Source organism: Dermochelys coriacea, chromosome 26, assembly GCF_009764565.3.
Source record: "Dermochelys coriacea isolate rDerCor1 chromosome 26, rDerCor1.pri.v4, whole genome shotgun sequence".
Lineage (NCBI taxonomy): Eukaryota > Metazoa > Chordata > Testudines > Dermochelyidae > Dermochelys > Dermochelys coriacea.
The window spans coordinates 5,958,667-5,971,721 of record NC_050093.1 but is presented as its reverse complement, the minus strand read 5'-3'; the positions used below and the strand labels follow the sequence as shown (position 1 = coordinate 5,971,721).

Genomic DNA, 13,055 nt, shown 5'->3' with positions numbered 1-13,055 from the left:
CACAGAACAGTCATTAACAGTCTCATCCTGTGAGGTGCTTAGTATCCTCAACACACAATGGAGTCAATATGAATGGAGAAAACTCCATTTTGCAGGATTGGGCTCCTATGTACATTAAAAAAAAGTAATGGACCATCTGCCAAGGAAAAGGAATACGTATGCGCCTTTTTACTTTGAGAACGGACACCTGAAACAGGTTCTGGCTTGGTTTTTAAATTTTTTCCCCTTGCCTGTTTTACCTTCATATATTAGGAAGGTCACCTCCCCTGTTTTTGCTGAAGGACTAAAGAACTGGAGTGGGAGCTTTCTAAGACCTCAGTTGAGGGCATGGAGGAAAGGGGTGTTGCTGAATCTTTCAAAACAATTCTCTTTTCTCCCACAAGTTTGTCAATGTTTGAGTTAAATTGGTGTCAACAACAACAAAAACATTTAAAACAGAGACTAAAAATCAAGTCTCTCCCACTCTCCATTGCTCAGGTTCTGTTCTCTTGGTTCCTGGAGTGTCATAATCCTACGAGTTCTCTAGTTAACCACAGAATTTTCCAGTAAGAACATTGCAGACAAGGCCTGAGTTTCCAATATAAAAACTTTTGAGGAAAAAAAACAAAAAAAAAACCTCCAGGCCTTTATCAGAAAGCAAACATTTCTTCCCAATAACCCCCCAAAACACATTGCCCCTCCCTTTGCAGGTCCCCTTTTAGAAAAGCTTACGTATGAAGAAACTAACTAAGTTATTGTATTCATGTGTTTCAGAGTAGCAGCCGTGTTAGTCTGTATTCGCAAAAAGAAAAGGAGGAATTGTGGCACCTTAGAGACTAAAATTTATTAGAGCATAAGCTTTCGTGAGCTACAGCTCACTTCATCGGATGCAGGTGCCACAAGTCCTCCTTTTCTTTTTGTATTCATGTGGTTAACCATTATCAGATTAATCTGTACATTTGTGTTTCTATCTCCACCTGAGATTACTCAAACTGAAATAATTTCAAAATCTAATCAACATTTCACCAATAAACTACTGTTCACTTTTGCATCTCTCTCAACCAGGGCAACGAAAACAGATTAGCTGCCTTCATTTTCAAATTCTCATGCACTAGCCCAATGGTGCAATGTCTGTGTTGCAAACACACTGGAGGGGAAAGGTTTAAAATTTTAAATACAAAACAATGGCTTAATTGACATTTTTTGTAAGCATTCATGAAAGCATTTTAGTCATTAGGCTTTACAGCTTTCCCGCCCCCGCCTCCAAAAAAAAAAATAAAAATCTTAAAACAACAAATTACCAATGCCCATTTTACTCATTTTAAAGAGACTGGAAAACTCAAAGAAAATTGGAGAATACAAATAGAACCTCCTGAAAAAAACCAAACAAACCAACTCTGTGCAACTTCAACACAGAAGAAAAAATAAAGTAATTGGTCAAAAACAGATTCATTCAATTTCTCCGAAGAACTAAAATATGGTTCCTGGTGCTTTTCTCCCATCACTCGTTCCTTGTGTGCAAGAAAATAAAGTGGTTGTCCCTGGGTTTAACATTTAATTTCCTCAGCCCTCCATTGGTCTTGATCTTGCATCCAGTGAAGTCAATGACATAACTTTCATTCATGACCATAGTGCAGGATTAGGATTAGAGAAATCTTGCCAAATAAAGAACTGAGTGTTCCTTAAAACAAAGCAAAGGAAGGAGAAGAGCAAAAGAAAAAAAAATTTCTCACAGGTTCAATCTGTCTAAATGAACTATAAACACCATGCCCAGGAAATGGGAGTCTAGTGAGTGAAACAGCACAATGAAAAGAAAAAAAAATAGATGTTCTAAAACAAGACTCTCCTTGATTTGTTTGGGGCAGGACTGAAACCTCTGATGTCCCAGACTACACGTACAAAATATTGTTTGAATCCTTGCAAGAGATTCTGGCATTCATAATCAGAAGGCAAGGCAGACGGTTAGTCTGAGATCAGTGCTTAAATAGCTGATGAGGTCACTGAACATGGTTCAGAATAAGCAGATAGATTTTAGATTAGGATGCAGGTGTCTTCAAAAATTACCCTGTAGTAATAGGGTGTTGGTATATGTGTAGTAGGTCCCTTCCTCAGTCCCCTATCTAGCTTTGGAAGATTCAAACTTCTCCTCATGTTTTTGGAGGAATTCCCTCTCCCTTTATACTCCACACCACAATCCCCCCTACCCCCTCATCCCCCCCTCGCTTTTCTCAGGCATCAACCTTCAGACAAGGAATGAAGCACTGTACAGCCTGAGGCAAACATCATCCCTTCAGTCTGTCAGAGCTGCAACCGTTTAGAAACTTGAGCAAACCCCAGAAGCAAGAGACTGAATAAATGCAACCCAAGTCTCCAGTAAAGAATAGCCATTACACTCCTGGGATGTCCTGTCAACTGGCTGGTAGCCTTGCATTCAAGTCAATGATTAAGCATCATGCCAAGTCACTGGCCTCAACCTTTCCTTACCTCCTGAAAACCACATTGTAAAACGGAATGCACAGGTCCGAGCTGGGCTCTAGGATTTTGGTCATCTGAAGCTTTATGGTGATCTCCGCTCCATCTGTCTTTCTCTGACACATCAGATCAACAGTCTAGTGCAGAGATGAAGACATTTTAGCAGCAGCAAGAAGTGAAATTACTCAGACCATTAACTAGAAAACCCCTCTGGAGCCACCTTGTAGCTGAGATTTTGCTACAGCAGGTCCTTCCTGCTGTCCAAAAGGATTAATCTCTCCATCACCAGGGAGCATCCAGTGTCTTCCAAGCAAGAGCAGCTCCATACAAGATAATCCCCACTAGGAGGGGAAACTTTTTTGGGGAGATGCAAGTATCTGGTCTCGGCACAATGCTCCACCTGAAGCGCTGTTGGCAAAAATCACAGCTCCCTTCTCCCGCTTCCAGCTCCTGAGATAGATGAAGACGCTGAACCAGATTTTTGTTCTGACCCAGTAGACTTGTAGTGATATGTTTTGTGATACAGTCTTGAAACTTCCAAGACTTAGTTATATTGGCAAATCTGTGTGCGCTGCCTGCTGGTGAATGACAGTTTTGTGCTCCTGAAAGATAAGTACTGCAGACAGGTGCTGTGCAAACTTCCCAGATGTAACCGCTGAAGTACACCAATTTGGACATGTAAATTCCTTGTCTATTCTAGTCCTGGGTCCCCCAAACTGCCAATTGTGCAGCAATTCTGCTAAGTGGAGACAGAATGGTATCAAAGCCATGATCCCTTGCCACACACTCCAGGCTCCCTTCCTCATCTCTACTTGTTAGAGAGGCAAATTATTCCCTTTTCTAGTTCCTGAAGCGTATGGGGAATGTGTGTGTTTCTTTACTTGTGAGAATGGGGGAAAGCCATTTAAAACATCTGAAATTGTCAGCTGTTTCTGAGCTCACAAGAATTTTACACATATTCCGTGGATTATGGAAATCTAACCCAGACCTTAAGAATTACTGGTTTAGGATATGCCAGTCACAGGATAAAATACCTTCAGTTTTTTCTGATAAGTTTCACTTTCACTTTCTAAAAAAGCCAAGTACCCAAATGATACACTCTGGCACCCTATAATAGCTCAAACCATGTGGCACCCGGCAAGAATCAGCCTGTGTGTTTTCTGCACCAGTGTGATGTCTTACTTGAGGCAACTTGATAGGCAGGTAGAGGATAGAGCCATCAAATGCCGTAACGTCTCCTGTCACCGATCTATGCTCCTTCATCATCCCAAACCGCATACTCTTGCATTCCACATTAGGACTGCAGGTCAGGGAGTTAAGGAGAAGGTGGGGAGAAGAGGAGAGAGAATGCTTTATAGGGTCCGCAATATCCTTTTACTTGGAAAATACGAGTATGCATTCAAATTCTAGTTAACGCTATTGCGTCCATTACAGGCTCTGAGTGCTTTAGTATGACACCTTACAACTCTGCCACAGCCATAACTCAAACCCGAGCCAATAATACCGCAACAGAGGAAAAAATCCGTGCAATATGCAGATTAATATCAAAACACAAGAAGAAAGCAGGGGTTCAAATCAACTCTACTGTGCAACCGACACAGCACAATCCTTACCCCAATGCTACGGCAACTTATTGCAACGAAGACCTAAAACATCACACAACGTTTGTGACTGTTGCCCCATCTAGTGGCTATTCCAGAGTAATTATTAATGCTCATGGTACAGTATTAATGCTTTATGCCAAGAGAACGGATTTGAATTGTGTTACATCTCCAGGATAGTTGTGACCACCAGAAGGATTCTGGAAGAATTGTTACCATAACATTCCTCTAATTAAATCCAGATACTCAAAGGATAAGATGTTCCCTAACACTTAATTTCAGGAATTTTGAAATCAATTTAAATTAAGGATAATTTTCCCTGGGCATTCTGTCCTCCAAATCTCCATGAGAATTGCTTGAAAATCATTCAGAGGGGCAAGTTCACAGAAGTCATACGAGTTCCACTGCTAATTTCACTAGCTTCTATACCTCTACAAACCTTACTATAATTGAGATAGATGTTCAAGCGTGCAAGGTGTCCCTACCTGAAAGTCACATGGTACTGGTAAACAGCTTCATTTTTGCAGTGTATTTTAATCAGGTTCAATCCCAAGGGGAGAGGAGTTCCTTTGGATCCTTGCTTCATTACCGGTTCTCTGTAAAGATATGAAGGGAAGGAAGACAAAAGGAGGCATATAATAGTTTTGTCTAGATTAATGCAAAGTGGCAGCACAGGATGCCAGCACTGGCTGAGGATCTGAGAAAAAAAAAAAATCTGAGTGCATCAACACCACCCCTAGACCTCTTCTGTACTGTGCACCTGTGCAACAATTAGTATGTGCTGAGAACATCATTAATACTTTCCACATGCGCATCTCAAAGCACTTTGCAAACATTCTTCAACTCCCAACACCCACTGAAAGGCAGGAAATATGGTATCCATTTTGCAGATGCGTAAACTATGAAAAAAGAGGTTAAGTGACCTACTAAAGTTTGTTCAGTGACTGAGTGTTCTTATCACAATGCCTGTTTAAAAAAACATTAGTTTTAAGAGACAAGTTGTAGCAATATCCTATCCCAGTGAAGTTGGCTCAGCTTTGCAATACTGCAGATTCACATTGTGTGAAGTCTGTTTAGAATCTGGATTGTTTGGTCTGGAAGTGTCTTCCTGAAGGTCACTAGTACTGTTCCCAACCCTTCTCCCGCCACATGATCCATGTTACTAGTCCTAAACTAAGTCAGGTAGCCGGGTGCCCAGTCTATCTTAGAATATGTTCAAAAATGGCTCCCCCTGCTCTACAATTAGCAAGTTAGAGTGTAAGACAGCAGCTATCAGTGGGAAACAGCTGCACAAAGCTACACACGCCACCACTGTCAGCATTTTTCATTAGCCAGTTTCAGAGAAAGGTTACCTAGATATTGTAAAAACAACGAGGAGTACTTGTGGCACCTTAGAGACTAAAATTTATTTGGGCACCAGCTTTCGTGGGCTGAAACCCACTTCATCAGATGCATGGAGTGGAAAATACAGTAGGAATATGAAAATATATATATTATATATAATCACAACACACAGTACATGAAAAGATGGCGGTTGTCTAATGAGACAATTCAATTGAAATGGTTGATTATCAGCAGGAGGAAAAAATCACTTTTGTAGTGGTAATCAGGGTGGCCCATTTCAAACTGTTGCCAAGGTGTGAACAACAGTAGGGGGAAAAATTAGCATGGGGAAATAGTTTTCAGTTTGTGTAATGTAATGTAGATATTGTAGTTTCTTCCACTAAGTAAGCTAGCCCTTCTCTTAGCTTTTTCATGGCACCTAAGAAATCCTTCCCTCACAGAACCCTGCTGTTTCTCTGTGGTTTCCACTCTGCATCAAGTCCTATTTCTTTGTTAATCCAAGACCAAAGCCCCATAACAGAAGGCATCAATGCAGAATATGAGAGGTAGATATTGGCACCCTCTTCCCCCAACAGCATACAAAAGTCTGCAGCAATGAGTCCACCAGGCACCAAGCCACATCACTGAACAGAGGATTTTCCTTAGGGGTTTCTACAGTATAAATGGCTACAGATCTATGTACCTACTAGTTGATTTAAGAGATGTTTAGAAATAAGTGTGCAACTCACCGCATCCATCTCTCACTTACTTTCTCTCCATCTGTTCAACAAGGATGGGAAGAGGACTTTCTGGCTGGGGCGCAAACCTGAGGGGTGACAGCAGTGGCTGCGAGAGCTGAGGCTGAAGCACACCTGTGCGCAGGAAAGTCAAGTCTGTAGGAACTTTGCACAACACCCTGCCAAGTGACATGGCTGCTCTTCCAAGAGGGACAGGTGGAGCTTCCATTTGCCCACGGCCAAGAATTCTGAATCCATATTCAAGAATGAAAAGTAAAAATGTTAACCCTTCCCCAACTTTTAGTTTCCACCCTCATTATACATTAGATAAACATTACTTGACAGATGTGAATACAGGTTAAAAGAGGTTTTGGTCGGTCTTTATTCCACTCCTCTGGTTTTGAGGCTGAAGCTTATTTAAGCCTAAGACCAAGATCCAAGCCTGACAAGACTCAGACTGCAGCCAAACTCGACACACCTGTGAATCACTAGCTAGATGGCATTTCTTCTTTCTGCAGATTTGTCCTTCACCAAATGGTACAGTTATGACTTCTTGCACCCAGAGGGCTCTCCGATATTCGTGTTCCAGAGCCCAAACCCTACAAAAGTAGCGTGCCAGTGATACCTGACTCTTGCCCAGGGAGTTTTAGGACAGACAAGGACGGATGATGGAAGAGAGCTGTTAAAGTTCCATCTAAGCCTTCCCCACAAGCCAGTACAAGACAATTCCCTATGATACATTCTTCTTATTTATCATTTGTATTACAGTAGTGCTTAAGTGCATGAGGCTCCATTGTGCTATGCCTGTAGTAAAGATACAGTCCATTCTCCCAAAACTCTACCCAGTCTAGTTTTAAGTGAGTTCTCCACCCACTTTCTTTGAAATGTGGTTGAAAACAGAGGTTTATGGGTTGTGCTAAGAGCAAACAATTTCCATTTTGCTCCTCCGCATGGATTGTATATTTGATTTTTCCATCAGTACAATTGCTTGCTATACCTGTCCCAAGGTGAAATAGGATAGAACAGCAGCCCAGACCCTTTACAAAAAGCGTGAGAAAGTTTACTGCCACACACATCTTGACAATCTGTCTAATGACACTCTACCTCAATCCTCTTACCACACATACTCTACAGCAGAATGACAAAGAAAACTAGAATGCAGCTCTTTCATCATCCTGCCCAACCAATAGCAACTGCTGCATACAATCCTCCAGACTGGCAATGTCAAACACAATTACTGTACTGATTTCCTGAGAGACAAAGAGACTAAGATCATGCCTCCGAGTTGTGTTAATACTAATAAACCTCATTTCCAGAGCATTTTCATCCCCCAGTTGACCTACAAGCATTAAATTGTTTATCACTGAAATGCAGCCACCTCTGGCATGCAGGCCTGCAATCAAACACCACAAGAGAGGGAACTCTGGCCAAGGACATCAAAGGACTTTTCAACTTGCACAAAAAACCACCACCATTTTTACCACCCATATAGAGCAGAAAGACCTTGTTTTTAATCTCATTCAAAAGACCAGCACATAGCAAATGGCAGCATACTCAACCGACCTGCCTTGGCAGAATAAAAGATTGAATCAGCCCTGCTGCGTTTCAAGCCTGTGCCGCTGAGGAGCACTAGTATATCAAACCTGCTATTTAGTCTAGTAAGCCATCTCCAATGTCTGTTACATACACTGCAAATGAGCAGTGTACAAGCCTAGTTCACTGGTATATGAAAGCTATTGCTGACTAAGCATCACACACACAGTTCTTTCTGAACCAAGGAGTTCAGCTCAAGGAAACATTTTACTCACCTGCCAGGGAAAAGCGGCATCCTCTCCACCTTGCTGTACCCAGCTGGCATGACATTTGGTGATGGAAAGGTGGGCTGCACTGGCATGACTGCTTTAGGATTGGCCTCCATACCACCCATGCCCTTGCCCAAGATACCTCGACCTGAATGAAGGGATAGATTCAAAACATGCCTGAAGAAACCCCCCAAGATATGAAAGAGGTTTCTTTACCCGTTTAAATACTACACCACACAACAGCCTTTACCGGAACAGAACAGAAACTTATACAAGACTGGGATAACTTACCCAAAGGCTGAACTGCCCGTCCCAAGGCAGGTCTCGGAATTGTTTCAAAACCAAGTCCTTGGAACATGGAAGGCAGAGTCATGACAGATGCCAGAGGCTCCTGCAGAAAGCCAAAGGATAAAGCTTTAAAGAGAAGCCTCATTAAGACCTAAAAGGAACAACAATCTCAATGGATTAGCTGTACTTCCAAGGTATATATCATGCAAGAAACTCTCTCTTAGGTTCTGAAGCATAACTACAAAGTACGGAAAACCTCTCTAGAGAAATCTTAAGGGAGCAGCTTATTCTTATTTATGCTTATTGCATCTGTAGTATGCAAGGTCCTGGAAAAAATTTTGAAGGAGAAATTAGTTAAGGACATTGAAGTCAATGGTAAATGGGACAAAATACAACATGGTTTTACAAAAGGTAGATCGTGCCAAACCAACCTAATCTCCTTTTTTGAAAAAGTAACAGACTTTTTAGATAAAGGAAATGCAGTGGATCTAATTTACCTAGATTTCAGTAAGGCATTTGATACCGTGCCACATGGGGAATGATGAGTTAAACTGGAGAAGATGGGGATCAATATGAACATCAAAAGGTGGATAAGGAATTGGTTAAAGGGGAGACTGCCACGAGTCCTACTGAAAGGCAAACTGTCAGGTTGGAGGGAGGTTACCAGTGGAGTTCCTCGGGGATCGGTTTTGGGACCAATCTTTTTATTACTGACCTTGGCACAAAAAGTGGGAGTGTGCTAATAAAGTTTGCAGATGATACAAAGCTGGGAGGTATTGCCAATTCGGAGAAGGATCGGGATATTATACAGGAGGATCTGGATGATCTTGTAAACTGGAGTAATAGTAATAGGATGAAATTTAATAGTGAGAAGTGTAAGGTTATGCATTTAGGGATTAATAACATGAATTTTAGTTATAAGTTGGGGACGCATCAATTAGAAGTAACGGAAGAGGAGAAGGACCTTGGAGTATTGGTTGATCATAGGATGACTACGAGCCGCCAATGTGATATGGCTGTGAAAAAAGCTAATGCGGTTTTGGGATGCATCAGGAGAGGCATTTCCAGTAGGGATAAGGAGGTTTTAGTACCATTATACAAGGCACTGGTGAGACCTCACCTAGAATACTGTGTGCAGTTCTGGTCTCCCATGTTTAAAAAGGATGAATTCAAACTGGAGCAGGTACAGAGAAGGGCTACTAGGATGATCCGAGGAATGGAAAACTTGTCTTATGAAAGGAGACTTGAGGAGCTTGGCTTGTTTAGCCTAACTAAAAGAAGGTTGAGGGGAGATCTGATTGCTCTCTATAAATATATCAGAGGGATAAATACAGGAGAGGGAGAGGAATTATTTCAGCTCAGCACCAATGTGGACACAAGAACAAATGGGTATAAACTGGCCACCAGGAAGTTTAGACTTGAAATTAGACGAAGGTTTTTAACCATCAGAGGAGTGAAGTTTTGGAATAGCCTTCCAAGGGAAGCAGTGGGGGCAAAAGATCTATCTGGTTTTAAGATTCTACTCGATAAGTTTATGGAGGAGATGGTATGATGGGATAATGGGATTTTGGTAAGTAATTGATCTTTAAATATTCAGGGTAAATAGGCCAAATCCCCTGAGATGGGATATTAGATGGATGGGATCTGAGTTACCCAGGAAAGAATTTTCTGTAGTATCTGGCTGGTGAATCTTGCCCATATGCTCAGGGTTTAGCTGATCGCCAGATTTGGGGTCGGGAAGGAATTTTCCTCCAGGGCAGATTGGAGAGGCCCTGGAGGTTTTTCGCCTTCCTCTGTAGCATGGGGCATGGGTGACTTGAGGGAGGCTTCTCTGCTCCTTGAAGTCTTTAAACCATGATTTAAGGACTTCAATAGCTCAGACATAGGTGAGGTTTCTCATAGGAGTGAGTGGGTGAGATTCTGTGGCCTGCGCTGTGCAGGAGGTCGGACTAGATGATCAGAATGGTCCCTTCTGACCTTAGTATCTATGAATCTATTCGACAGCAGTATTTCCATGCAACCCAAGCAGACCAAAAGCAGAGTTTTCTCAGCTTTTCCCCAACAAATATCAATTTGCTGCAGCTGTAAGATCTCCCTGCAGAGGTTTGTAGACTACAGACCTCAGGTTACACACTCGCAACTGCCAAGCAGCAATTAATTCTAAAGCTAAACCTTTTTAACTTAAAATTATTACAAAAGCAGTTGAATTACCAGTGACATTCTTATCCTATAATAAAGTTTTTGTTCCAGACCTTAACAGGAAGCATTCTAGGAAGCTGGCTGTTGTAGGTTCAACAGAGCCCCTACAAATAAGTAAACAAGGAAACACGTCCAGGCCTCTTAAGAGAAAGAGAACGAATGCTCAGACGTGATCCATGCTGCAGAGAGCATATTCAGTTTATTCCACTAGTCAACATCATCAGACACAGCGATAAGAACTGCTATTCAGTTGCACTTGTTTAGATTAATGTCAATATAATGTCCTTAGCTAGAACAAATACATTCACTGCTATTATTTTCTAAGCAATCAGAATGTTATCACTGATCCGTAGACACCTAACCAGAGACAGTCTGCCCTGGAGAGCTTAGAGTCTAGAAATAAAGTTGTCATAGCAAGTCTCTGATAAAGTTACTTAGACATTGTTATATTAAGAATTAAAAATATCAAAAGTCAGATTTTGCTACGCTTCTTAAAGACTACTCTGATGGGAAGAAGCTATAATTTTGAAGGGGGGAGTGAATAAAATGAGTGAGCACCTTATATAGCTCTCTTTAAGGCAGTGGTTCTCAACTGTGGGCCACGGCTTGTTCAGGGAAAACTCCTGGCGCGCCAGTTTATTTACCTGCCGCTTCCGCAGGTTCGGCCGATAGCAGCTCCCACTGGCCGCGGTTTGCTGTGCCCGGCCAATGAGGGCTGTTGGAAGCAGCACGGGCCGAGGGATGTGCTGGCTGCCCTTCCTGCAGTCCCCATTGCCCTGGAGCGGCAAACTGCGCCCAGCGACCGACTGAACCTGCAGACATGGCAGGTAAACAAACTGGCCCAGTGTGCCGGGGGCTTTCCCCTGTGGACCACAGTTGAGAACCACTGCTTTAAGGAATGAAGCAGAAACTTGCTTCTTCCAATCCTGTCCAAGGGGTCTCATTGCAAATAAGACATTTTAGATTAGTGTTGAAATGACCCAAGGCAATTAAATGAAATCTAAATATTTGATAGGGGAGGGAACTCTGAGAGGCAAGGCAGCAAGATCTAATCAATTTAAAATAAGTTAAAAGATAGTTCCACAGCTTGCACCAGCCCAAGCCCCCCAGACACTTATTACAGCTTTTGTAATTTTAAAAATTGGTTTTCCTCCCGCTTGTTGCTGCAAGAATAACTCACAACCACAGTAAGAGAAATTGACTATCTATACAGAGGAAAGGGAAACTGACCCTTTGCAAAGTGCTGGCCAACACAGAGTAAACAAATTAAGACTATGTCCACATTGCAACTGGAAGGTGTAATTTCCAGCTCAAGCAGACATACCTGTGCTAGCTCTGATCAAGCTAGCATGCTAAAAAGAGAAGTATAGCTGGAGCAGCATGAGGGACTAGCCACCCAAGTACATAACGAGGATCTCAGGTGGGGTTGTACTTGGGGCAGGGCTAACCCCTCCCGCTGCTTGTGCTGCCCAGCTACACTGCTATTTTTAGTATGCCAGCTTGATTAGAGCTAGGGCAAGTTTGTCTATTCAAGTTGGAAATGACACTTTCTAACAAACATATCCTAGGAGAGATAAACATCTCCTTCCATCTAACAGTCAGTTATGGGAATCCCAGTCATTCCCCTGGCTCAACCAGTCTGTGCATCACCCAGCACAATGGGGCCGTGACTGGGACTTCTAGGCAGTACTGTAATACAAATACATAAATGAATAGGCAAGATGTTCCCAGCGAGACATATGACTTTGACAGTGATGGGGCCCCCACTGGAACGTTTACCTGCTGTACCAGCCCTGCTGGCTGCCGTGGCTCCTCTGGCAGCCTCTGCATCCTGCTGGCATGTGGGACGGAGGCTGCCCGGCCATGGACCAGATGCTCGGCCCGAGGCAGCTGCTGCTGAGGCCCAGGCATGCGGGCCCCACAGGGCTTGCGAAAGGGGGCAGAGCCCTGGAAAGGGGGCCTCCAGGGATCCATGGCGAGGCTGCCAGAGAGAAAACACGTGTGGCATAAAGGCAGGTACGAGGGGGTGGGGTCACCAACAGGCCAGGGACCTGGGTGCAGCCCCCTGCCTGGCATCCAGGGGGGCAGCTCAGGGGCAACCCCCTCCAGGGCCAACCTCCAGGTACAGTGCCCATTGCTGTAACGCCCCCGGGGATCCAACCCGCCGCCCCCCCCGCTTCCCCTCCCCCCTCCGGGGATCCAACCCGCCGCCCCCCCCCGCTTCCCCTCCCCCCTCCGGGGATCCAACCCGCCGCCCCCCCCGCTTCCCCTCCGGGGATCCAACCCGCCGCCCCCCCCGCTTCCCCTCCGGGGATCCAACCCGCCGCCCCCCCCCGCTTCCCCTCCGGGGATCCAACCCGTCGCCCCCCCTCTGGGGGTCCAACCTGTCCCAGGCTCCCGCTCTCGGGGGGGGGGGTCTCGGCCCTTTCCAGCCCCCTCCTGTCTCCCTTCCCCGGGGGACCCAGGGGCCCGCTACCCCCTTTCCCAGCCTCGGCCGGCGTCCTGCCCCCGGCGCTAGGGGCTGCCCTGACCGGGCCGGACACGACGCTCGGCACAATCCTCCCCTTTCGCGCGCTCACGGCCGAGCCTCAGCGCCTCGCCCTGACGCCCGGCTCCACGGCGGTCCTCCATTGGGCCACGCCGCCGTCTTTCAC

The 13,055-nt window shown here is 44.4% G+C and overlaps 1 protein-coding gene across 12 annotated transcripts in view; it reads right to left on the bottom strand.

Annotated features, from left to right (window-relative positions):
• PIWIL2 (piwi like RNA-mediated gene silencing 2) overlaps positions 1-13,055 on the bottom strand; it is a 39,052-nt gene extending 25,997 nt beyond the window's left edge. For 9 of the 12 annotated variants that reach the window (XM_038385069.2, XM_038385076.2, XM_038385075.2 and 6 more), the window contains exons 1-7: positions 12,181-12,542; positions 8,206-8,305; positions 7,921-8,062; positions 6,145-6,360; positions 4,538-4,648; positions 3,634-3,751; positions 2,464-2,588 (exon numbers count right to left, since the gene is read on the bottom strand). In XM_038385069.2, coding sequence (XP_038240997.1) covers positions 2,464-2,588; positions 3,634-3,751; positions 4,538-4,648; positions 6,145-6,360; positions 7,921-8,062; positions 8,206-8,305; positions 12,181-12,477 — 1,109 coding nt within the window. In that variant the 5' untranslated portion in view covers positions 12,478-12,542. Of the gene's footprint in view, positions 1-2,463; positions 2,589-3,633; positions 3,752-4,537; positions 4,649-6,144; positions 6,361-7,920; positions 8,063-8,205; positions 8,306-12,180; positions 12,543-12,785 lie in introns of those variants that run through there. The other 3 variants (XM_038385074.2, XM_038385073.2, XM_038385072.2) reach the window with 3 other exon arrangements.